Here is a 26,826-nt window from a genome sequence, read left to right as displayed (position 1 = left end):
AGCAGGGCTAACAGAGTTGTGTGTAATTATGAGAGCAAAGTGTCAGTCATTAGATGTCTTACACTGGTAACACCGCCTTTCATTTAGAATATGCTCTGAAGGCAAATTCTCGGGGAGAGCTATGTCCAGCCCATAGAGCTTAGCAGCTCGTTTGCATATAAGAAAAATAATAAGACATTAGATCACAGATACCAAAGTATAATTTTATTCAGCTTTCTATGACCTGCATGCCCATATAGACGGCTTAGGAGGGACGATCCTACTGATAGATTTCCTTTAAAGGGTACCTCTCTTTGGGTCCAACTTGCAGTAGTGACAGGCACGCTGTCTTGAGCATTATGTGTGTTGATTACAGGGTATCATTTGGTCAAACTCAATCTTTATTCCTAGCAACTGAGATTGCGCACTATAAGTATTCTTAACAAGAACTTTGTATTTTCTTCTTTCTTCTTTGTAACAGCGAAATTAAGTATACATGATGTAACACAAATTCACAAGCAACACAGAAGAAAGGAGTTGGAAGACAGACAAAAACAGTACAGGTATGCTAAAGGTGACATTTCCTCCTTCTACTTCCTTTGGCCAGTAAGCTTCTGAAGGACAGGGCATGTCTAAAGGGCAATGTTCTGAAAAAGTAACAGCAGGGGCAGACACAGACAGTAGAGGACCCTTGTGTAAGAATCATATATGGAGGTGGAAGTGGGCTCCTTTACCTCTTGGGTTCCTGTGTGACCGAGTGGCCACGCTCTCCAACCAGGCAGTCATTTTCGAAAACATATATATATTTTTTTTGTTTCCCTCCCAAATCATGTGCTTTACTGTAAAATATCCCTTACATTCTTAGAGGGCTGGCTCAGCGCCTCACTTTTTGAAAGTGTACTTTTGCCAAAGAGAGAAGGCATACATACGTTTGATGGTGGTGATTTTCATTACAATGTTCCAGATTTTGAGAAAAGCACAAATCATGTTGACATATAAAATAGATACTGTTATGGGTACTGTTTGTGGATTTTTGCAACTCTTAAGAGGGCTTCTACAGACGCTCTTTGCACTATCCCCACTTCTTAGCAGGTCCCAGGAAATGCTTTGGTGTTCATCCTTTCACCAATGTACAGTGATCTGGACTCCCCTGCAAAGGCCCTGGGTTGCGTCCATGGAGGAGCTGCTTACTCATGGAGTGAGTTGGCAACGGGGTAGTCGATAAACTGGTAAAACCAGAGAGAGGGTACAGAGGACAAAGTCATCAAGCAAAGACGAGATCAGTATCAAGACCATGGTTAAAGCCAAAAGAATGTAATCAAAGACAAACTCAAGAGGCAAATTAGGGTGTAAGGCAGTCCAGTGTCAAGTCCATCAATCCAGGTAATATAACAGAATAGTAGTTAAGATGCCGGGTCAAATAACAGAATAGAAAATCAGGATTCCATCAGCATGAGCAGAATATAATACATCATATAATATCTAATATAATATAACCAGCATATAACTGGCAAGAGGCAGGATGAGGATGTCCGGGGGAGATTTAAATAGGGTGTTGTGCTCTGATATTGACCACCAAACACCGCTCTCACACATGGGCTGGTCAGAAAGACCTGATTAACATGAATAAAAATACTGAATGAAGCTCGACAGCATTCTTGCTGCCTAGCAGAAGAACAAACTTTTCATTTATTAGAATGACAGGTTGTAAGGTCAGCAGTGCCCCCTCCACCAGTGACATGAGTCAGAACGGCGGGGCGAAGGCAGATGATTCACGAGCAGCGTCTTTGTAAAAGAGTTTGCAACTTATGTGTTACTTGTGGTACAGAAGTGAAATAGAATATCAAAATTCCCTTCACAAGGGTCTCACCAAAATCACCTCACAAAAATTTTATCTAATTGTGTTTGTGGTTCTTGCTGAACCCATGTTCTCAACATAATGAACTTCGTTGGGCCCCAGTGCTTGTCCAATGCCAGGGGCTGGCTGGCAAATTTTAGCCTGGGGGACAAGCACACAATGGTGGCCCATGTGTCGCGTCTCATTAATATCATATTTACCTCTGGCTGCTTCAGAAATTAGAGGTAACAAGGCTTTAAAAAAATGAAAACTGGTGTGTTATTGGGATGTCACACACCTATGCAATTACAGATAGTTTGCTGTCTGTAAGGCTATGTTCATGACGCGCCCCTGGGCCTGAGTCGCGCAGCGTTGCGCACGCGGGAGCCTACCCGGAGCCGGATCAGATGGGGGTAGTAGTCTCGTGGCGGTGACCCGGTCCGCGCCCAGGGAGTCAGACTAAGTGGCAGTCTATTAGCAGTAGATGGTAGATGACTACGCCACCCGTTGAATGCAGCTATGGAGCTGCCGCTGCAGGGCAGACCGCTGAGGCCGGTGGAAGGATGGTGCAGCATGGATGGTATAACCCCCAACGGGAGGGGTATGGCCTCAGGGCAGCCGACGTGGATGATGGGGGTAGCAGGAACCACTCAGAGACGATGCGGTGTAGTTCAGGGTCTTTACTGGTGACAAAGATAGACCCTCCCGGAGTACTTGCTAGCAATCGGGGCCTGGTCAGTCCTTGAGCAGATGGGATCTCCCCTGGCCAGGCGGAGTTGTAGGCCTTCCCAACTAACTGTACTCTTCTGGCTACCTTGCTAGAGGCGGGTAAAAGTAGCCCACGTCCCTGAGTGTACCGTGTGGTGCTCACCCGTATGGCCGGTGACTCGGGGCCTTCTAATGGCTTCCGCTCCACGATGGCGGTGCTGGTCCCACGCGTGTGACCGTGCCTTCGGGTTTCTGGGCCAGAGGACCTGCAATCCCCTGCCGGTCGGTTTCTGCTGCTGGGTAGAGATTAGTCCCCACAGCCTCGGACTCCGGGTCCGGTGATACTTCTCAGTCAGGGCGAGCTCTGCAGCTGCCAGCCCCTGACTCCTTGTAGCACTGTTCCCACAGAGCTCCTGATGTTCTTTTCCTATATCTGCTTCTCTGTCTCTACTTCTTCTCTACTCACTAACCCTGCCTCAGCCCTAGGTTTATATAGGGGAAGTTCTTCCCCTCCCAGGACTGGGCAGGAGGTGTGGCATGCATAGGATCCCTGACCAAGAGATCTCCCACCTGCTCTCAGACGTAATATCTCTATCACTGTGGCAACCAGACCCCTGGGGTGTCACATTCCCCCCTAGTGAAATTTAGTACTCCGGGACTAAACATATTTTTGGAAAAACATAACAAGGTATAAACAATAATAGTACAATAAGAAAAACATATAAAGATGGTCACGGCGTGTCCGCAACCGGGTGCAGTTTTTGAAGAAAAGCAAGGTGTCCATTTCACCAAAACAGGGAGACGTAACCAGGTAGGGGTCTGTCCTACCCCGAGTCCTTAACAGTCTTTAGTCCGTCCTGGGTTACGCTCCAACTATGTACACAGGATTCCCGGTAAATCCACCAAAGACTCCTATAAACAACTAGAAACACATAATTATACACAAGCAACAAGAAAAACAGGTAACCACAAATAAAACAATTTATACACTTCAAATCCTCCAACGTGCGGGTAACTGGCCTCTAGTGGCCCTAGTGGACCTACGGAGCTGACTGTCTAGCCCTGAACTACAGGGTGTAGGAGCTGTCAAGGGTAAACTGGGCAGCTGTCTACCGGCTCCTTGGCTCACTAGGGGTACGGCAGGCTCACTATAAGCAGAGGGTTGATCCTCCTGTTCTGCTTGTGTGGAGTCTTCTGCCTCCTGGACCGGCTGCTCTTCCAGCTCTACCTGTCGCTCCGTAGGTGCTTGGGATGCTGGTTGGAGGAAGGTGAGTACGGGTACCACAACTGCGCCATTGACTTGAGTCCAAGACCGAGGGAAGTCTCCGAGCACAGTACTAACCATGTCTTCCCTTTCCTCTACGGGTCGAGGGTCTTCTTGTTCCTCTTCAGGGTTCCGTAGCTGTTCGGGACACTTCTTCAGGTGATCCCGGGATACAATGGTCGTGGTTTCCCCTCCGTCTTTACTGATGGTACAGACCTTTGGGTTGTCGTGGCTTGAGGGCAGTACGGTGTACGGGTCCTTCTCCCACTGGTCGTCCAACTTGTGGAGCCGTCTTTTTCTCTTCAAGACCTGCTCTCCGGGTACCAGGGGAACAGCGGGAGCATACTGGTTGTAAGTTTTCTCTTGTCTTTCCCTAGCCTGACAGAGACTTCGCTCCACACTCTCCTGTACTCTCCGGTACTGCTGCTGCCTCTCTGTGTCCCAGTCTGCTTCTGGTGAAGTGTCCTCGGGTGTCAGGACTCCCATTTCCAGGTCAACAGGTAACTTACCAGGTCTCGCCCTCATTAGGTAAGCCGGGGTACAGTTGGTGGGACCTACCGGGATGTGGTTGTATAGGTCCACCAGATCGGGCAGCTTCTCAGGCCACAGACTGCGTTCTTCCAGGGGCAACGTTTTCAGAAGATCCATTACCACCTGGTTCATTTTCTCACAAAGTCCATTAGTTTGCGGATGATAGGGTGTTGTCCTTATCTTCCGGCAGCCATACAGAGTGCAGAATTCTTGGAAGACCTCCGCTTCAAAGGCAGGTCCCTGGTCTGTCAACACTTGGTCCGGGTACCCGTGTGGACGGCAGAAATGCTGCTGGAAGGCTCTAGCTGCTGTTCGAGCTGTTAAGTCCTTGACGGGGACGACAACCAAGAACCGGGAGTAGTGATCCACGATGGTTAGTGCGTAGACGTAGCCACTTCTGCTTGGGGTCAGTTTTACATGATCCAAGGCTACCAGTTCCAACGGCTGCCGGGTGACGATGGACTGCAGGGGAGTCTTCTGGCTGGCACGGTCCTTCCTTCTTAGGTTGCACGGGCCACAGTCTCTGCACCACCTCTCGATGGTTCCCCTCATGCCTACCCAGTGAAACCGCTCGCGCAGCAGGAACTCCAGCTTCTTCCATCCGAAGTGTCCAGCCCCGTCGTGGTATGCCTCCATCACCATGGCTGCGTCTCTTCGTGGCACCACTACTTGCCAGATTAGTTCATGCGTCCGGGAGTTAACCATTCTGCGGCACAACTTCCCCTTGTAAAGGAACAGTCGACTCTTCTCAGCCCATAGTTGCTTGGCTTCCTCCGGAGTGTCTGGGTCAAGGCGAGCCTCTGGCCGAGTCAGCATCTCCTTCACCAGTTGGACGGCAGGGTCACTGTCTTGCGTTTCCTCCCAGTTGTAGTGAGGCAAGGGGTTAAACGTAGCGGCTTGCTTACTCTTTACCCGATGGGAATACTGGATAGTCCCATGACGGTGGAACGCGGGGAGTTCAACTTCTTCCAGTCCCTCTGGATCTTCTCCTACGTCCGGTAGGTTTGGCATCCTGGACAGGGCGTCCGCGTTGGTATTGGAGCGTCCTGCCCGGTATTTGATTGTGAACTCGTAGTTGGACAGACGGGCCATCCATCTCTGCTCTAGGGCACCGATTCTTGCCGTATCCAGGTGTGTCAACGGGTTGTTATCCGTGTACACGATGAACCGGGAAGAAGCGAGGTAGTGCTTAAAGCGTTCGGTGACTGCCCACACCACTGCCAGGAACTCTAGCTTAAATGAGCTGTAATTCTCAGGGTTTCTCTCGGTGGGTCGCAGTTTTCGGCTGGCGTAAGCGATTACTCGTTCTTTCCCCTGCTGGATCTGGGACAGCACGGCTCCTAGCCCGATGTTACTTGCGTCGGTGTAGAGGATAAAGGGCTGGCTGTAATCAGGGTACGCCAGGATTTCATCCCCCGTGAGGGCCATCTTCAGCTGGCGGAAGGACTCTTCTTCTAACTTCTCCCATCTGAAGGGTGGCTTCTGGTTCTTGGCCTTCCGGGACTGGCCTATCAGGAGGTCCTGCATAGGAGCTGCCTTTTTGGTGAAACCGGGGATGAATCTGCGGTAATAGCCTACCAACCCGAGGAACTGCCGCACTTCTTTTACACTGGAGGGACTTGGCCATTCCTTAATTGCAGTGATCTTATCAGGGTCGGGAGCCACTCCGTCAGCGCTCACCACGTGTCCCAGGTACTGCACCTTTGGTTTCAGGAGGTGGCACTTGGAGGGTTTCACCTTTAGGCCGTAGCTTGCCAGAGCTTCGAACACTTCCGCCAGGTGTTTCAGGTGGTCCTCATACGTCTTGGAATATACGATGACATCGTCCAGGTACAACAAGACCGTCTCGAAGTTTCTGTGGCCCAGACAGCACTCCATTAATCGTTGGAAGGTTCCTGGTGCGTTGCAGAGTCCGAACGGCATGCAGGTAAACTCGCTAAGTCCCATCGGGGTGGTGAATGCGGTCTTCTCCCGGTCCGCCTCTGCTACAGGAACCTGCCAGTACCCACTAGTGAGATCCAAGGTAGAGAAGAAGTTAGCAGATCTTAAAGCAGCCAAAGACTCCTCTATCCTTGGTAAGGGGTACGCATCCTTGTGTGTGATACGGTTGATTTTCCGGTAATCTACACACATCCTCATGGTGTTGTCTTTCTTTTTGACTAAGACTAGTGGAGCTGCCCAGGGGCTACAGCTATCCCTGATCACCCCAGCCTCCTTCATGTCTCTAAGCATCCCCTTGGCGTGTTGGTAGTGTGCAGGGGGTACGGGTCGATACCTCTCTTTTATGGGAGGATGGTCTCCCGTGGGGATGTGGTGTTCTACCCCCTTGACTCGCCCGAAGTCTAACGGGTGTTTACTAAACACTCTCTCGTACTCTTGAACCACCCGATAGACTCCCTGTTTCTGGTGTGAGGGAGTGGAGTCAGTATCCAAATGTAGTTGCTGACACCAGTCCTCCATCGTTTTCTTAGAGCCATTACCTTCCTCCGGGGAAGATGGAGGCAAGGGTTCTACGGACTGTATGGAATCTTGATTGATGGTATACAATTTGGCTAGCGTGGCATACCGGGGCAGGTACACTTCCCTCTTCCCGATATTTATTATGCGAACGGGCACCCTCCCATGGCGTACATTGACCACCCCCCGTGCTGTCAAAATGGTGGGCCTACTATCTGAGTAAACTGGTTCTACCATTGCCTGGTAATCTCTACCTCTCAGACCAATAGCTGCCCGGCACCAAATCATCATTTCACTTTTTGGGGGCATGGCAATAGGGAAAGGGTCACACATTCGCACGCTACCAATCTCACCACCGGAGAGTTCTAGCTGTTGCCGTCGCATCAGTGCCCGGATCTCTTTCTGGAGCACTCGCTGCTGGCCGGAGCTGGCGTTCTTGGCAACCTGCTGTAAAAGGAAAATCACCTCTGCAAGACAATTTTCAATTACATTAGTTCCTAGAGTTATCTTTGGGTGACTCTCGTGTTTGTCAATGTCTACAATGATCAGTCCCTGTGCCGCCAATTCGACTCTACCGATTTTAATGGTCACCTCTTTAAATCCAATCTGTGGCACGGGCTGACCATTGCTGGCGATGATACTCAAGTCGTCGTCAGGGTAGCGGGTGATATCCGAGTCATTCCAGTACTGCTTGAAGAGCACGTACGGGATGGTGGTGACCTGTGACCTGGTGTCCAGCAGGGCACTCATAGGAATGCCATCCAGTACCACGGGTAAGACTGGACGTCCTCCCACATATTTGTCGCGCCAGTTCGATGGGCCTGGTGATCTTTTTCCTGGGGGTTGGCCCTCTACCCCAGGTTGTGCCAGTTTAAAGGACAGTACCTTGCCATATGTCCGGGTTGATTGCAGCGGCGGCAGATGGGTCGTCCGTCCTCGTTGTATCGGTCGCTGGGTCTTCCTCTGGCCGGTGGGGTCCTCCTTGGTCGACGCCACGGGATGTCCTCCGGTCCGGATGCCAGCTGGATCTTCCCTGGAGTGGAAACCTGTAAAGACTGCACAGTTCGGGTTAGCGCAGCAACGCTTTTAGCTAGCTCTTGGACCTGATGGTGCAGGTCTGGAGCCGGGTCATTGTTCAAAGCCTGCGCATCAGCTCCCACAGGCCCTGCCGACAAGGGCGCCGCCTCCTGGTGGTAAGTGGTAGTGGGGCGTCTGTGGGTCACAACGCCACCGGGTGCCGGTTCTCGAAGCACCCGGATGGCTCTGTCCTTGAACTGTGCAAATCCCAGATGAGGGTCCTGTAAGGCCATTGCCCGCAACTGGGTTCGGTGGGCATTGCAATTAAACCCTCTATAAATTGTTCAGTCAACAGCCTGTCCTCGTCTCCCACGCCGTCAGGGTCGGTCTGCTTAATGGCTCTCAGGGCCTCTTGTAGGTTCAGGGCATAGTCCCTTATACTCTCATGTGCCCGCTGTTTGCACCCGTAGAATCTAAGCTTGATCTTGGCTGAGGTGCGGGTATCAAAGGTGTCCCTCAGCCGGGTTAGTATCCCCGCGACAGTCCTCCCCCCAGGTGGCCAGGACTTTACCTCCCTTTGGGCTGCCCCGGTTAGTTGGGCCACCAGGATGCTCACTTTTTGCTCCTCTGTGAGGGGGTACACCTGGAAGAGGCTATCCAGCTTTTCTCTAAAGTCATGCAGGGTATGGGACTCCCCTGAGTACTGGGGTAGCCAGGCTGCCCCCGGGATATAGGGCATGGTGAAAGGCATGACCGCAACAGCGGTGGCGCTGGCGGGGGTTGAAGCGGTGAAGCTCTCCTCCGTATCCGACATCCTTCTCCCCCCTAGTGGACCGTGGCCTACCTTGCGATGATCCTCTTCCGTAGGCCGCGGCTCCGCAGTGGATCGTCAGGGTTGAGGACCTTCCGTCGCGCTCCTGTGACGTCGGCGTCTGCTGGGCTCCTTCCAGGACCTTACGCAACGTCCGGACGTGAGGCGGGGCTTCAGTTCTCGCGCGCTTTCGGAGTCCACGCCCCTCTTCTTCCCGCGCAGCGTCTTCAAGATGGCGGCCAACGGCGGGAAAACTCCACGGATGGCGGGAAGAAGGCTGAAGATGGCGCCGGATGGCGGGAAAACCTCACGGATGGCGGGAAGAAGGCTGAAGATGGCGCCGGATGGCAGGAAAACTTCACGGATGGTAAGTTTTAAAAGTCTCTTTTTCAGGCACGCAGTACCCGGTGGTTGCGGGCACGAAATCCTGCCGACTACGCCAAAAGTTGATGCGCCCCTGGGCCTGAGTCGCGCAGCGTTGCGCACGCGGGAGCCTACCCAGAGCCGGATCAGATGGGGGTAGTAGTCTCGTGGCGGTGACCCGGTCCGTGCCCAGGGAGTCAGACTAAGTGGCAGTCTATTAGCAGTAGATGGTAGATGACTACGCCACCCGTTGAATGCAGCTATGGAGCTGCCGCTGCAGGGCAGACCGCTGAGGCCGGTGGAAGGATGGTGCAGCGTGGATGGTATAACCCCCAACGGGAGGGGTATGGCCTCAGGGCAGCCGACGTGGATGATGGGGGTAGCAGGAACCACTCAGAGACGATGCGGTGTAGTTCAGGGTCTTTACTGGTGACAAAGATAGACCCTCCCGGAGTACTTGCTAGCAATCGGGGCCTGGTCAGTCCTTGAGCAGATGGGATCTCCCCTGGCCAGGCGGAGTTGTAGGCCTTCCCAACTAACTGTACTCTTCTGGCTACCTTGCTAGAGGCGGGTAAAAGTAGGACCTGCAATCCCCTGCCGGTCGGTTTCTGCTGCTGGGTAGAGATTAGTCCCCACAGCCTCGGACTCCGGGTCCGGTGATACTTCTCAGTCAGGGCGAGCTCTGCAGCTGCCAGCCCCTGACTCCTTGTAGCACTGTTCCCACAGAGCTCCTGATGTTCTTTTCCTATATCTGCTTCTCTGTCTCTACTTCTTCTCTACTCACTAACCCTGCCTCAGCCCTAGGTTTATATAGGGGAAGTTCTTCCCCTCCCAGGACTGGGCAGGAGGTGTGGCATGCATAGGATCCCTGACCAAGAGACCTCCCACCTGCTCTCAGACGTAATATCTCTATCACTGTGGCAACCAGACCCCTGGGGTGTCACATTCACACATTGCATTTTTTTAATGCTTTTTTTATGTAAATTTTGTGCTGCGTTTTACAGTACCAGCAAAGTCTATGACATTCCAGAAATCTCATGCACACACCTTGGTTTTTGTTTCACCAGTATTTTGTGCTTTGAATGTTTTTTTGCACAATAGAGCATGTCACTTCTTTCAGCGTTTTTTCAGCATTTTGCGTTTTTCACCCATTGGTGAAGTGAAGTAATGGGTGATTAAAAAATACTGTAAAAACGCACCAAAAATGCAGGTATCTGGTTTTGCAGCGTTTTTTTTGTGCCAAACCCTGATGAAATAGAATGAGATTTTTTTTTTCACTGAGCTTTATGTACATCCATAAGGAGACAAAAGAACAGTGAAAAAACGCAGCAAAAAAACAAGCCAAATCCTGAACAAACCTTCCTGGCAAGAGATTAGGTTTGTGCTGCAGAAAAAAACGCTGAAAAAACACCTAGTGTGAACATAGCCTAAGAGAGCGGGACATGAATAAAAACATTTTTCTGCAGAGGCACCTTGGAGGGTACAAAGGGGTTGTAGGAAACCTGCTTACATGCATTCATAGGTGATGGGCAGGGTTTATAAGGTATAAAACTGACAGGTTTGACAGGTTTGCTATGTTCCTAGGAACCCTCATTCTTAGTTGGCCATTGTAAATGGACTATAACTAAAGAAGGTCTGTCATCCTCAAAACTCAATTTAAACTATTTAAACAGCCATAGAAGGACGTAGTCCCATATAAAGAAAATCAGCCCTGTAGTGTAGATTTCTCTTCTTTTTTTATTTCATATGCAAATGAGGCCTCCTCAGTGTACTGTTGGTGTGGCCAAGGGCTCACACACCGTTCCGCCCCCTCGATCAGTATGTTTCATACCTCCTCAGAGTAATGTCAGCGCGGCCAAGGGCTCACACACTTTTCCGCCCCCTCGATCAGTATGTCTCACACCTCCTCAGTGTACTGTCAGCGTGGCCAAGGGCTCACACACCGTTCCGCCCCCTCGATCAGTATGTTTCATACCTCCTCAGAGTACTGTCAGCGCAGCCAAGGGCTCACACACTTTTCCGCCCCCTCGATCAGTATGTCTCACACCTCCTCAGTGTACTGTCAGCGTGGCCAAGGGCTCACACACCGTTCCGCCCCCTCGATCATTATGTCTCATACCTCCTCAGTGTACTGTCAGCGTGGCCAAGGGCTCACACACTGTTCCGCCCCCTCGATCAGTATGTCTCATACCTCCTCAGTGTACTGTCAACGCGGCCAATGGCTCACACACCATTCCGCCCCCTCGATCAGTATGTCTCATACCTCCTCAGTGTACTGTCAGCGTGGCCAAGGGCTCACACACCGTTCCGCCTCCTCCATCAGTATGTCTCATACCTCCTCAGTGTACTGTTGGCGTGGCCAAGGGCTCACACATCATTCCGCCCCCTCGATCAGTATGTCTCATACCTCCTCAGTGTACTGTTGGAGTGGCCAAGGGCTCACACACCGTTCCGCCCTCTCGATCAGCATGTTTCATACCTCCCCTTACATTGATTGACAGCACACGTCTGCCCAGAGCGAGTGCTGCCTGAGTTGAATCCTTTTCCCTCCATGTCTGCATTGACACTGCATGACCCCAGCTTCTGCACACACCATGTCAATGAGGGTGTGCTTTCATCCCCCTCTTCCATCTGCAGTTCCCATTCACTGAACTCAACAATCACAAAGTAGCGGGTGGTTGATGAAGAGAGGAGAGAGGGATGTGTGTACAGGGCCAGAGATTAAATTCAGACAGCGCTCGCTCTGGGCAAGTGAGCTTTGTTAATCTGTGGCACCCCATGTCATGTCTGAGAGCAGGTGGGAGGTTCCCTAGTTGGGGACAATTAGCATGCAGCACCTCCTGCCTCAGTCCAGGGAGGGGAGAAACCTGCCCTTATAAACTGGATCTGGGGCGGGGTTAGAGAGACCAGCCAGAGAGAAGTTCCAGACAATTCGCAGATAGGGACAGGTCAGCAGCAGGCTGAGGAGTCCCTGTAGGCAAAGGAGGAACACGAGGTCAGGAGGGGAACTAGCACAGTTCATCCTGACCAGAGACTTACTAAGTCGGACACTGGAGTCAGAGGCTGTGAGGGTTATAAGCCCAGCAGCAGAAAACCACCATGCAGAGGGACCACTACTGCCCTGGAGGGGTGAGAAGCACGGAAGGCCCGAGTCGCCAGTCATACGGGTGAGGACAGCACGGTACACTCAGAGACGTGGGCTACCACTACACTACAGCAGGATAGCCAAGAAAGAGTGAAGTCAGCACGGTAGGCCTACAAACTCCCCCTGACCAGCGGGATTTCCCAGTTGCTCTCAGACTGACCAGGCCTCCATTGCTAACTTGTATTCCGGACGGGTCCCTTAATACCACCAACAGTAAAGACCCTGAATTGCATGACAGACTCCGTGTGGTTACTGCTGCTCCCGCGCACCATCACCACCAACATCCCTATTTACTGCCCTGAGGCTATACTCCTCCCGTGGGGAGTTATACTATCCTCTGCTGCACCCACAACACCAACCTCAGCGGTCTGCCCTGCAGCAGCGGTTCACTCTGACCGCAATCCACGGGTGGCATAGTCGGACATTTAATATCACAAAACCCTATAAATAGACTGCCATTTGGGTTGACCACCCTGAGCCACGGGACCGGGTCCCCGCCACGCAAGGACTACAACCCCCAGCATCCGCAACGAGTCCGGTTCCGGGTATCCCCACACACACACGGCCCAGGGGGCGCGTCAAATCGAGCCAAGAAGAGGTGCGCAGCAAGGTGATTGAGGGGGTCAATAGTGCACTGAGCCCTTGGCCATGCCAAGGGTGCACCGAGGAGCCCTCATTTACATTTAAAAAAAATCTTTTTCACTAAAAAAAGTGAAATCTATGCAGCAGGTTTTATAGGAACTATGTACTCCGTAGGAATGTATAAGTAGCTTAAATTGTGTTTGGGGGTGGCAGATTTCCTTTAAGCAGGGTATATGGTTTATATTAAGTGTAGTAAAGCATGGTACACTGCGCTTTTCTACATTTCTAAAATGTATTAAAATAATACATGTACTCAGTGTAAAGTTGGTGAAATGTAAGTATAGGAAAGAAAATATCTGAGACTATTAATTGACAGTTTAAGAAGAGATCTATTATAATTTAAAACTTTTCATTAATTGACTTAATAGTCTCAGATTTTTTCTGTCCTATGCATTAAAGAAGTTGTCCACTACTTTTACATTGATATCCATATGATAGGGCACCCCTGCCGATCAGTTGTTACCAGTGTCGCCGGCCGCCGGCCGGAAGTCCTTACCTGCGGAGCTTGGCCGTCCATCTATAGTGGCCGCCGCTTGTAACTGCACATCCGATGTGCAGTAATAAGCGCTGGTCACTACAACATGAAGTCCAAGCATCGCAGGTAAGTACTTCCGGCCGGCGACTGCCGACACCGGTAACAACTGATCGGCAGGAGTGTCACGTGCGGTACCCCGGCCAATCATACATTGATGTCCTATCCTATGGATAAGACATCAATGTAAAAGTAGTGGACATATTATCCTGTATATGCACCTGATGTCTGTGCACATAGTATACCACATACAGTATATAGGATACATGTCAGTATATATTATAGTATGACTCCAAAGACATACTGATAGGGAATCTAGATTGTGAGCCCCATTGGGGACAGTGATGATAATGTATGTAAAGCGCTGCGGAATATGATAGAGATATATAAAATTAAAGATTATTATTAGACATCAGACATTACACCAGCTGCATATTATCCTGTATATAACATTGGGTGTCTGTACATAGTATATACATCCAGTATATAGGAGAATATGTGACTGGTGTATGATATACTGTGACTAAAGAAATCCAATGTCATGTATAGGATGTGACAGTTTTATACTACAGTATTACTACAGGCATCAGATATTACACCAGTCACATATTATCCTGTAAATAAGATTAGATGTTTGTACACATCCAGTACACAGGATAATATGTGACTGGTATATGATACACAGTGATACCGACATCAGATGTTATAATATATAGTCATATATATGGGAGTATACATCTGATGTCTGTTGTCACAGTATCTCATATTCCAGCACTATATGTGACGCGCCCCCTGGGCCTGTGTTGTGCGTGCACGTGTGTGCGGGGAATACCCGGAGCCGGATCGCTGGGGGTTGTAGTCTCCATGGCGATGACCCGGTCCGTGCCCAGGGTGGTCAAATTCAGTGGCAGTCTTTTTAGTATGATAATGGTCCGACTACGCCACCCGTGGATTGCGGTCAGTGGGGACCGCCGCTGCAAGGCAGACCGCTGAGGCCGGTGTTGTGTGTGCAGCTAAGAATGGGATGACTCCCCACGGGAGAAGTATAGCCTCAGGGCAGTTGGTGTGGATGATGGGAGTGATGGTGCACGAGCGCAGCAGGAACAACTCAGAGTCTGTGCAGCGCAGTTCAGGGTCTTTACTGGTGTTATTAAGCAGACCCTCCCGGGAGTACTGGTTAGCAGTAGAGGCCTGGTCAGTCTGTGAGCAAGCAGGAGCTCCCCTGGCCAGGTGGAGTTGAAGGCCTCCCCGTCTATCTGCACTCTTCCTGGCTACCTTACTGTATGCGGGTAGAAGTAGCCCACGTCCCTGAGTGTACCGTGTGGTGCTCACCCGTATGGCCGGTGACTTGGGGCCTTCTGTTAGCCTCCCCTCCACGATGGCAGTGCTGGTCCCTTGCTTGTGACCGTGCCTCCGGGCTTCTATGGCCAGAGGACCTGGAATCCCCTGCCGGTTGGATTCTGCTGCTGGACCTGGATGTCCCCACAGCCTCGGACTCCGGTGTCCGGTACTTGGTTTCTTCTGCCAGGGCGAGCTCTGCTCAGCTTCCAGCCCCCGGTCTTCTGCTACTAGTCCTACAGAGCTCCTTGCTGACACTTTCCCTCTCCAGGCTCTGACAGTCCTAATCCCGCCCCAGACCCAGTTTATAAGGGCAGATTCCTCCCCTCCCAGGTCTGGGCGGGCGGTGTTGCATGCTTAGGGCTCCTGACCAGAGAAACCTCCCACTTGCTCTCAGACGTAATATTTCTATTACTGTGGTAACCAGACCCCTGGGGTGCCACATTCCCCCCTAGTAAAATTTAGTACTCCGGGACTAAACATATTTTTTAAAGAAACAGAAATGCAGGGTATAACAATAACAAGACAACATGAAAAAGTACATTTTGTGGTCACGGCGTTTCCGTAACCGGGTGTCCATATCACCCAAGGTGAAGTTTTTGAGAAGAGGTAGGGGACCTGTCCAAAGAAAACCCCTTGCGTTGGCCTTGGGCGTGGCTGCAAGGCGAGCTAACTACTTTGGGCCACAAGGAGGCCACCACAGACAGGTTTTTGTTCTGTGACCATCTTCGCAAGAGGCACTATGTGCAACTATCTACAAGAATTGTTCCGGTTATCCAGCGTCCATCGACCACCCCCCGTGCTGTCAAAATGGTGGGCCTACTGTCCGAGTAGACGGGTTCTACCATCGCTTGGTAGTCTCTACCCCTTAGAACAATAGCTGCCCGGCACCAAATCATCATCTCACTTTTCGGGGGCATGGCAATAGGGAACGGGTCACACATTCTCACGCTACCAATCTCACCACCAGATAGTTCCACCTGTCGCCGCTTCATCAGTGCCCACATCTCTTTTTGGAGGACACGCTGCTGGCTGGAACTGGCGTTCTTGGCAACCTGTTGCAAAATAAGAATCACCTCTGCAAGACAGTTTTCGATTACGTTAGTACCTAGGGTTATTTTTGGGTGATTCTCGCGACGGTCAATGTCCACAATGATCAGTCCTTGTGCCGGCAGTTCAACTTTACCGACCTTGATGGTCACCTCTTTAAATCCTATCTGTGGCACGGGCTGACCATTGCTGGCGATAATGCTCAGGTCGTCATCTGGGTAGCGGGTTATGTCAGAGTCATTCCAGTACCGCTTGAAGAGCACGTACGGGATGGTAGTCACCTGTGACCCAGTGTCTAGTAGGGCACTCATAGGAATGCCATCCAGTACCACAGGCAAGACCGGACGTCCCCCTACGTATTTATCACGCCAGTTCGATGGGCCTGATGATCTTATGCCTGGGGGTTGGCCCTCTATCCCAGGTTGTGCCCGTTTAAATGACAGTACCTTGCCATATGTCCGGGTTGATTGCAGCGGCGGCAGATGGGTTGTCCGTCCTCGTTGTATCGGTCGCTGGGTCTTCCTCTGGCCGGTGGGGTCCTCCTCAGTCGGCGCCACGGGACGTCCTCCGGTCCGGATGCCAGCTGGATCTTTCCTGGAGAAGAGACCTGTAAAGACTGCACAGTTCTGGTTAGCGCGGCAACGCTCTTAGTCAGCTCTTGGACCTGGTGGTGCAGGTCTGTAGCCGGGTTATTGTTCAAAGCCTGCACATCAGCTCCCACAGGCCCTGCAGACAAGGGCGCCGCGTCCTGGTGATAAGTGATAGCAGGGCGCCTGTGGGTCACAGCGCCACCTGGTGCCGGTTCTCGGAGCACCCGGATGACTCTGTCCTTGAACTGTGCAAAGTCCAGGTCAGGGTCCTGTAAGGCCATTGCCCGCAACTGGGTTCGGTGGGCATTGCACAGTAGACCCTCAATAAATTGTTCGGTCAACAGCTTGTCTTCATTCCCCATGCTGTCAGGGTCTGCCAGCTTAATGGCTCTCAGGGCCTCTTGTAGGTTTAGAGCATAGTCTCTTATACTTTCGTGTGCCCGTTGTTTGCACCTGTAAAATCTGAGCTTTATTTCGGCTGAGGTTCGGGTATCAAATGTGTCTTTCAGCCGGGCTAGTATTTCTCTGACAGTCCTCTTCTTCCTAGGTGGCCAGGACTTTACCTCCCTTTGGGCTGCCCCGATTAACTGGGCCACCAGGATGCTCACTTTTTGCTCTTCCGTGAGGGGGTATACCTGGAAGAGGCTATCCAGTCTTTCCCTAAAGTCACTTAGGGTATGTGACTCCCCTGAGTACTGGGGTAGCCAGGTTGCCCCCGGGATATAGGGCATGGTGAATGGCATGACCGCAGCAGCGGTTGCGCTGGCGGCAGCTGTTACGGTGGAGCTTCCCTCTGTATCCGACATCCTCCTTCCCCCCTAGTGGACCGTGGCCTACCTTGCGATGATCCTCTTCCGTAGGCCGCGGCTCCGCAGTCGATCGTCGGGGTTGAGGACCTTGCGTCGCGCTCCTGTGACGTCAGCGTCGCTCTCTCTCCCTTCCAGGACCTTGCACAGTGTCAAGACGTAAGGCGGGGCTTCAGTTCTCGCGCGCTTTCGATGTCCACGCTCCTCTTCTTCCCACGCGGCGTCCTGAAGATGGCGTCCGATGGCGAGAACCGACTCCGGATGGCGGGAACCAACTGAAGATGGAGGGAAACGGCTCCGGATGGCGGGAAGACGGCTGCAGATGGCGGGAAGCTTCTCTCAGGTAAGTGCAAAAGTCTTTTTCAGGCACGCAATACCCGTTGGTGGTGGGTTGGTTTGAATCCTGCCGACTATGCCAAAGTTGACGCGCCCCCTGGGCCTGTGTTGTGCGTGCACGTGTGTGCGGGGAATACCCGGAGCCGGATTGCTGGGGGTTGTAGTCTCCATGGCGATGACCCGGTCTGTGCCCAGGGTGGTCAAATTCAGTGGCAGTCTTTTTAGTATGATAATGGTCCGACTACGCCACCCGTGGATTGTGGTCAGTGGGGACCGCCGCTGCAAGGCAGACCGCTGAGGCCGGTGTTGTGTGTGCAGCTAAGAATGGGATGACTCCCCACGGGAGAAGTATAGCCTCAGGGCAGTTGGTGTGGATGATGGGAGTGATGGTGCACGAGCGCAGCAGGAACAACTCAGAGTCTGTGCAGTGCAGTTCAGGGTCTTTACTGGTGTTATTAAGCAGACCCTCCCGGGAGTACTGGTTAGCAGTAGTGGCCTGGTCAGTCTGTGAGCAAGCAGGAGCTCCCCTGGCCAGGTGAAGTTGTAGGCCTCCCCGTCTATCTGCACTCTTCCTGGCTACCTTGCTGTATGCAGGTAGAAGTAGCCCACGTCCCTGAGTGTACCGTGTGGTGCTCACCCGTATGGCCGGTGACTTGGGGCCTTCTGTTAGCCTCCGCTCCACGATGGCGGTGCTGGTCCCTTGTTTGTGACCGTGCCTCCGGGCTTCTATGGCCAGAGGACCTGGAATCCCCTGCCGGTTGGATTCTGCTGCTGGACCTGGATGTCCCCATAGCCTCGGACTCCTGTGTCCGGTACTTGGTTTCTTCTGCCAGGGCGAGCTCTGCTCAGCTTCCAGCCCCTGGTCTTCTGCTACTAGTCCTACAGAGCTCCTTGCTGACACTTTCCCTCTCCAGGCTCTGACTGTCCTAATCCCGCCCCAGACCCAGTTTATAAGGGCAGATTCCTCCCCTCCCAGGTCTGGGCGGGCGGTGTTGCATGCTTAGGGCTCCTGACCAGAGAAACCTCCCACTTTCTCTCAGACGTAATATTTCTATTACTGTGGTAACCAGACCCCTGGGGTGCCACATATGTACTATGCTGTGCACTGACATTACATGGTATAATGGTTCATGCACTGGACTGATCCTGCACCAGTTACAGGACATCCCACATTATAATACCTGGCTGTGTATATATAATTTATGAGTCCTGTAGCCCAGGATCAGTCCTGTGCAGGGTCTGTATACTCAGGGCTGCAGTGGCTGTATGAACCTTCATACAGATTTGAGCCGATGACCGCACACTGACAGCCTGACCTGCATAATAAAATCCCCCTGATCCTCGACAGAGCGGCCATAAAGTTCAGGATGCGGCCCTGGACTTGTGAAGGGTTATCAGGGCACAGCTGCCTCCTCTCTGTACAAACTGTGTAAATCTCCTGCCTCCATCACTTCATGGTGCCCAGACTTACCAGGATCTAGAGATGTCTGACCTCCTGCACTGCTCCCAGGAAGGTCAGCATAAGGTGAGCAGTGTCTGCTCTGCGCTGCAGCCGCCGGCCCGCACATGTACGCATTAAGATACATTGCAGACTGCCGCCTCTAAATCAGCAGACGGCTGTGCGGCCCTGAACAACTGCTTGGGGACCGGCCTGGGGGGCATGTGCCCCCCTGCCTCTATGGCCAGTCAGCCCCTGTCCAATGCTTACCCTAACACATTCCTTAGAAACTGAATGTAATTTTGCTTTAATCGGGTGACATTTTGAAACTTTGAGTTCTATCAACCAGCTAGGCCCAAACACCTAACATGTATGGAGATCATATGATAACATGACATTATTGAAACGTCGCTAGATTATATCAGCGTAGTTTTTACCTTTTATTTTATAACATTTGGATTTTACTAATGAACATATTAACTCACCACTTGATGTAACCACCTAAGTTATGTTCTAATGTTATCGGTGATCTTATTTTCCACAGATGGAAAGAGTGGCATCCAGGCTTCCCTCTGAGTATTGATGCTCACTGTCATAGTGATTTGCCCCATGACATACAGTTTGATAGCGAAAAGGGAGTTGACTTCATCTTGAACTACACAAAAGCGTAAGTATAAAAAAAGCAAAAAAATAATAAACATGTACTTTGCAGTAGATACTAGACACATGAAGTTTGGAATTATTGTATATCACAGTTCATGAGAACTTTAAAACTTTTTCTACACTTCTAAAGGGGTTTGATCAGCTGTCATGTCCCTAACAGCTGTGGATGGAATTGAGATCCACCCATGGCTGTTAACATGTTAAATGCCGCTGTTAATCTCTGACAGCGGCATTTAACTCGGGTAAACCGGATGCAACTCACAAACCCTGCCCATCGGCGCCCCTGTCATATGATCACGTGGCGCTGATGGGTTGGCATGACAACCGGGACTCTGCAGAAGACCCCCATGCTTGTCATGGTAGATCACCCATGAACGCCGGCCACAGGAGATGATGTCTGCTATACATAGCAGGGCCAAAGCCCTGCTATGTGTAGCACAGGAGATTGGAAGATCACAGCTTCAAGTCTCCTTGTTGAAGCAATTAAAAAGTAGAAAAAGAAGTTTTAAAAAATATTTAAAAAATTAAAAAATATAGAAGTTCAAATCATCCCTTTTGGCACATTCAAAATAAAACAATAAAAAATACACATATTTGGTATCACTGCGCTCAGATACACCCGATCTATCAAAATATAAAAACAATTAGTCCGATCGGTAAAAAGCGTAATGAGAAAAACATCAAAATGCCAGAATTACTTTTATTTGTCGCAGCAACTTAGCAATAAAATGTAATAACAGGCGATCAAAACATCATATCGACCCCAAAATGGTATCAATAAAAACGTCAGCTCGTCGCGCAAAAAAATAAGCCCTCACACAGCCCCAGATCACAAAAAATGGAGAGCCTATAGGTCTAGGAAAATGGCGGCATTTTTTTCTTTTTACAAACTTTGTATTTTTTTTTTCACCACTTAAATAAAAAAAACTATACATGTTTGGTATCTGCATACTCGTAATGACCTTGAGAATCATAATGGCTGGTCAGTTTTAGCATTAAGTGAACATGAAATTGCACTTTTTTGCAATTTCACCGGTCTTGGAATTTTTTTCCCGCTTTCCATATACTATATGGTAAAATCAGTGGTGTCATTCAAAAGTAGAATTCGTCCTGCAAAAAAACAAGCCCCCATATTGATGGAAAAATAAAAAAGTTATGTCTCTGGGAAGAAGGGTAGCAAAAAAATGAAAACACGAAAATGGAAAATCCCAAATTCGTGGAGGGGTTAAGCTGGCAGTACAGTGGCTTATCTCCTAATAGGACAAAATTATCAGACTGAGATATACATTTTCTGTCTATCTAAAAATAGATTGCAACTTTTTTTTTTACATTGAAGTCTATGGAAAACAGATTTTTGCTTGCTGGATCCTCTTCAAACAGATGATTACTGGACATGTGGACTTAGTCATACATGGAATGTGTAAATAATTGTTAGAATCCAGTAATTAATTGCTAAAATCAGGAAACAGTGAGATGTCAATGACTTTCAGGGAAACTTCTTTAAAGGGAACCTGTCTGGATGATTTTACTAATGAATCTACAGTTATGGCTGTATAGGCCCTAGAACTGCAAATAAAAATGCTACTTGCTTTGTAGTAATCAGATATTTCAGTGTTGATAAATTAAGCCTGAAAACCACATCTGATCATTCTCTCCCCTGATATCATCTGTACCACAGCTACTTTCAGAAGTTATGCTGTTAGTTTGTTAGAAAAAATAACATGACTTCAAGATTCAAAGAATGTATTAAATGCCCAAATCTACATTAATATCATTTTAATTTCATATTTTACAGAATGGAAAACCTCTTTGTGAACAGTTTTATGCACATGTTCCAGTCCTCATGGAGTGATTTTGCCGACTTTGAAAGTATTTTTGTCAGGATTAGTAATACAATTTCAGGTGAGTTTCAGATGACTCAACTAACTCCAAAAGTTAATTTCCCAGGTTACCAGATTAACATTTCCCTAGATTTAGGATAGAATAATAATTCTTAGTACAAAACATGTTATACAATGTTACAGATTAAAAGACAATGTGATGATTTGGAATTGAAATATTTCCTAAACAAATGACATCACAATTACATAGGTATACACAATGCCAGGTATGCAACTACACTGCTCCGAAAATCACACAGTGGATCTCAATGAACAAAAGATTCAAGCTGAAAATCTTTACTGACATAAATTGTGTAATTAGGTGAGAAATTGAATGAACAATGGAAACCAAAACCATAAACCAATTGAAGACTGAACTTCAAATCACCGTGAGATTTAGAGTAAAATAATAAAATCACAAGTGGATTTTAAGCATGGCAGCTCATAATATAACTGGGTATCCTCTCGAGAAGGCAAATAGTGTTCTGGGGAAACTCTTACCAGATCTGGTTGACTTTGCCAGTGAGCTCCTGGACAATACCTGGCACTACTGAGCAGCTTAGATATAATAATAATGTTCCAGAAATTCTCAGTTGGATTCAGAAGATGGGATCGTCATGGATAGTCAATGACGTTAATGCCTTCATCTTCCAGAAACTGCCTACACAATCTGATCATAAGAGGCTAGAAATTATATTGCACCAGAAGGAACCAGGGTCTACTGCACAGTGTTGGGTCTGACAATGGCTCTGGGGATTTCATCCTGGTACCTAACAGCAATCATTGGCTATCACGTGATGGTTTGTGTGACTCTCCAAAGATATTCCTCCCCAGATCATCACTGATTCACTGTGAAACCAGTCATGCTGGATGATAGTGCAGGCAGCATAACGTCTACCATGGTATCTCCAGACTATCACATCTGTCATGACTCCACAGTGTGAACCTGATGTGTAAGAAAGGGGCACCAATGGTGGACTTGCCAATTCTGGTATTCTGTGGTTAACACCAGTGGAGCTAGATGGTGCTGGGCTGTTAGCACAGGTTCCACTAGAGCAGGGATATAAAACTCAAACACACAGAGGGCCAAAATGAAAAACTTGGACAAAGTTGCGGGCCAAACAGTATACAGTATAATGGGCCCCACATAGTCCTCCATACAGAATAATGGGCCCCACATAGTCCTCGATGCAGAATAATGGACCCCACATAGTCCTCCATACAGTATAATGGCCCTACATAGCGTTCCATAGAGTATAATGGGCCCCACATAGCTTTGCATACTGTTATATTCTGCTACCAGAGCTAAGGAAAGAGAGGAGATCTGTCCCTACGATAGAACTCAGCTGAATCCCTACGATGTAACAGGGAACCTGATCCTGCGATCAGACCTGCTAAAGTCCTAAGCTAGTCTGTACGGAGACCTATAGATGTGGGGAAGGAATCCCTACAAGTACTAAGGACTGGGAGGAAAATGGGACACCGCCTAACAGAAACAGTAGCAGACAGACAAACAAACAAAATATAAAGAACAAAGAGGTCCGTAGACCAAGCAAACTAACAGAGTTAGATACAGAGCACAGGCTAGCTAGAAAGTAGTTATACAATGAAGTCCAGCAAAGCCAGAAGGGCGGAGCAGGATTAAATAGGCCAACGAGGTCATGTGACCAGCAAAGGAAAAAACCTAAGAGCAAGGTTCTAACAGTACCCCCCCTTCTAAGAGGATCCTCCGGATCCCCTAGGACCAGGCTTATCAGGAAATCTCCTGTGAAACGCTCTGATAAGTCTGGACGCGGAAACATCATCTGACCTCACCCAAGAGTTATCCTCGGGTCCGAAACCTTTCCAGGCCACCAGATACTGCAAACTACCTCTATACCGTCTAGAGTTAAGGATGCGAGAAATTTCATATTCCCCGTCCTCCACCACCGGAGGAACAGAGGCAGAGGCGTCACCGTCCGACACAACAGCTTTTTTTAACAGAGAGACATGAAATACCGGATTAATTCTCCAGGAGGTAGGAACCTCCAACCTAACAGCAGATTGGTTAACAACCTGAAGCACCTTAAAGGGCCCTACAAACTTGGGACCCAATTTCTTAGAAGGAATCCTCAACCGCAGATTCCTAGAGGACAACCAAACCATGTCACCAACAGCGAACAAAACCTCCTGTCGTTTCCTATCAAAGTAGTCTTTAGATTTTCTGTTGGCCTCCTGAAGATTACCACGCACATCCGTCCAAACTCTCTCCAAATCACCGGAAAAATTCTCCTCCTCAGGCACGGCAGATCCCAACTTGGAGAACGACCCAAACGACGGATGTCTTCCAGAACAACAAAAAAAAGGCGAACAACCAGCAGAAGAAGATGTATGATTGTTCAGAGCAAATTCAGCAAGTGGCAGAAACTCAGACCACCCCTCTTGATTGTCTGCCACAAAACAACGCAAGAACTGCTCAACATCCTGGTTTTTCCTTTCTGTCTGGCCATTAGATTCAGGATGATATCCGGACGAGAACGACAGATGAACTCCCAACCTGTCACAAAAGGCACGCCAAAAACGAGCCACGAACTGAGGACCCCTATCAGAAACAATGTCAGTAGGAACGCCATGAAGTCTGACAATTTCCTTGACAAAGGCCTTAGCGAGAGTTTTAGCGCAGGGCAGTTTGACGAAGGGAACCAAGTGACACATCTTGCTAAAACGGTCCACGACCACCCAGATGACAGTAAAACCCTCAGAGGGGGGAAGGTCAGTTATAAAGTCCATAGCCAAATGTGTCCAAGGAGCACTAGGAACCTCTAAAGGACAAAGCAACCCCGCAGCAGGAGTATGTGAGGACTTAGATCTAGCACATATAGTACATTGACGCACCCACTTAATGACTTCCTTCTGCCATCCAGGCCACCAAAAACTGCGACCCACCAGTCTCTTGGTCTCAGAGATTCCGGGATGACCTGCCAACCGAGATTCGTGACACTCAATAAACAAATCTCTCCTAAAGGTCCCAGGCACAAACAACCTCCCATGAGGAGTGTTAGATGGGGCATTCTCCTGTGCTTTAAGAATCTCATCTTCCAAAACGGAGTCCAAAGCAGCTATCACAACACCTTCTTGTAAAATGTTCTCCTCTTTCTCAGCACCGACTATGGGAGAAAAACTGCGAGACAAGGCATCCGCCTTAACATTCTTAGTACCAGGGATGTAAGTAACGGAGAAATTAAACCGCGAGAAAAACAGTGCCCACCTAGCCTGACGGGCATTCAGGCGCTTGGCAGCATCAAGATATATCAGATTTTTATGATCCGTAAGAACCTGAACGGGAAATTCCGCACCTTCCAAGAAGTGGCGCCAGTGTTCAAATGCGAGTTTAATAGCCAATAATTCCCGATTACCAATATCGTAATTCAGTTCAGTCTCCGAAAATTTTTTGAAAAAAAGGCACAGGGATGTAATCCATCCCCGTTATCCTGAGACAATACTGCGCCAACCCCCACCGAAGAAGCATCAACCTCAACCAAAAACGGCTTAGTCACATCAGGCTGCATAAGGATGGGAGCAGAGGTGAACCTCTCCTTGAGATACACAAAAGCTTCAATGGCCTCAGAAGACCACTGAACCGCATCAGCACCTTTCCTGGTGAGATCGGTCAGAGGTTTGACAATACTAGAAAAATTTTTTATGAATTTTCTGTAATAATTGGCGAAACCTAAAAACCTCTGTATCGATTTCAAACCAATAGGCCTAGGCCATTCCTGTACAGCTTGAACTTTAACCAGGTCCATCTCAAAACCTTCGCTGGAGATAATGTAACCCAAAAAACTAATTCTCTGTACAGCGAACTCACATTTCTCCAGCTTAGCAAAAAGCGAATTGTCCATTAACAATTGTAATACCTCACGTACGCTCCGCCAATGAGACTCCAGATCCGGCGAATAAATCAAAATGTCATCCAAATACACAACCACATTTTTGCCGATCAAAGGTCTAAGGATGTCATTAATAAGATTCTGAAAAAATGCAGGAGCATTAGTAAGACCAAAAGGCATAACCAGATTCTCAAAATGACCCACAGGAGTGTTAAAAGCAGTCTTCCATTCGTCACCCTCCTTCATGCGCAACAGATTGTATGCCCCCTTAAGGTCAATTTTAGAGAACCACTTGGCCCCCATTAACTGGTTAAACAGATCAGGAATCAATGGCAGTGGGTAAGGATTGCATACAGTAATTTTGTTAATCTCACGAAAATCCAGACAAGGACGTAAACCGCCGTCCTTTTTTTTTACAAAAAAAAATCCAACCGCCACAGGAGACTTAGAGGGCCTAATGTGACCGGCGGCCAAACTTGTCTGTATGTATTCATCCAAAGCCTTCCTCTCAGGAATAGTAAGGTTAAATAAACGACTTTTAGGAAGAGTCGCTCCAGGGACAAATTCAATAGAACAATCATAGTCTCTATGGGGAGGCAAAACCTGAGATTCCTTCTCAGAAAAAACTCTCCAAAAATCCTGAATAGGAACAGGCAATTCTCCCCTATCCAAAGCTGCAATACGCCCGTTACAACACTTGTCATAACATTTATGGCTCCAGGATTTAATTTCATTGGTAGACCAATCCAGTACAGGATTGTGAAATTTTAACCAGGGCAATCCCAATATTACTGGAGAAGGCAAGTTATTCAAAACTACCAAATCCAATTTCTCATGGTGAACACCATTAATAGTGAGAGGAAATTCACAGACCTTGAGAGTAATATTCTTCAAAGGGGAACCATCCACAGAAACCACAGCAATGGGGGATGATAAAGGTTCGGGTTTTAAATTGAGTCTTTCCAAGAATCCCCCATCAATTACATTCAGAGTAGATCCACAATCAACAAACACCCGAAATTCCATTAATTTTTCCTGAGCAATCGTGGAAGCAGCTAAAAATACACCCTTGGAATTTAGACAGGCAATACGGGCATGACTGACCATTTTTTTTTCTTTCTTCATACGAAGCTCACAGCCTTTAATCAAATGACCAGATTTTCCGCAATAGAAACACAAGCCTTCAGAAAATCGACGGTCTTTTTCTTGAGAGCGAGGTGCCACCGATCCAATCTCCATCGATTCACCACTGTTAGTACACACATTCTCATAACCAGAAACTGACATAGCAGAGGATTTGCTCTCATTAACCCTTGCACGCAGTCTCCTATCCACCCGTATAGCTAATTGCATAGCCTGTTGCAAATCTTCAGGTGTAGGATAAGCAATTAGCAGGTCTTTAACCCTTTCATTGAGCCCAGCAAGAAATAGACTTTTCAGAGCAGAATCGTTCCACCCTGTTTGAGTAGACCAACGACGGAAATGAGTACAATATTTTTCCACATTACCTGATCCCTGTCTCAAACGTCTTAACTCAGTCTCAGCTGATGCGACACGGTCAGGATCATCA

At 48.9% G+C, this 26,826-nt stretch overlaps 1 protein-coding gene across 1 annotated transcript in view; it reads left to right on the top strand.

The window, feature by feature from the left end:
- ALOX5 (arachidonate 5-lipoxygenase) overlaps positions 1 to 26,826 on the top strand; it is a 128,889-nt gene that overhangs the window by 45,806 nt on the left and 56,257 nt on the right. Inside the window, exons 3-5 of the mRNA XM_073685699.1 lie at positions 461 to 542; positions 19,389 to 19,511; positions 21,303 to 21,409. Of these exons, the coding sequence (XP_073541800.1) occupies positions 461 to 542; positions 19,389 to 19,511; positions 21,303 to 21,409 (312 nt within the window). The remainder of the gene's footprint in view (positions 1 to 460; positions 543 to 19,388; positions 19,512 to 21,302; positions 21,410 to 26,826) is intronic.

This window comes from Phyllobates terribilis, unplaced genomic scaffold (genome assembly GCF_046119375.1).
Source record: "Phyllobates terribilis strain yellow unplaced genomic scaffold, ASM4611937v1 Scaffold_5__5_contigs__length_657084704, whole genome shotgun sequence".
Taxonomy (NCBI): Eukaryota; Metazoa; Chordata; class Amphibia; order Anura; family Dendrobatidae; genus Phyllobates; species Phyllobates terribilis.
The sequence above is the reverse complement of the archived record's forward strand: the minus strand, read 5'-3'. Positions and strand labels throughout refer to the sequence as shown.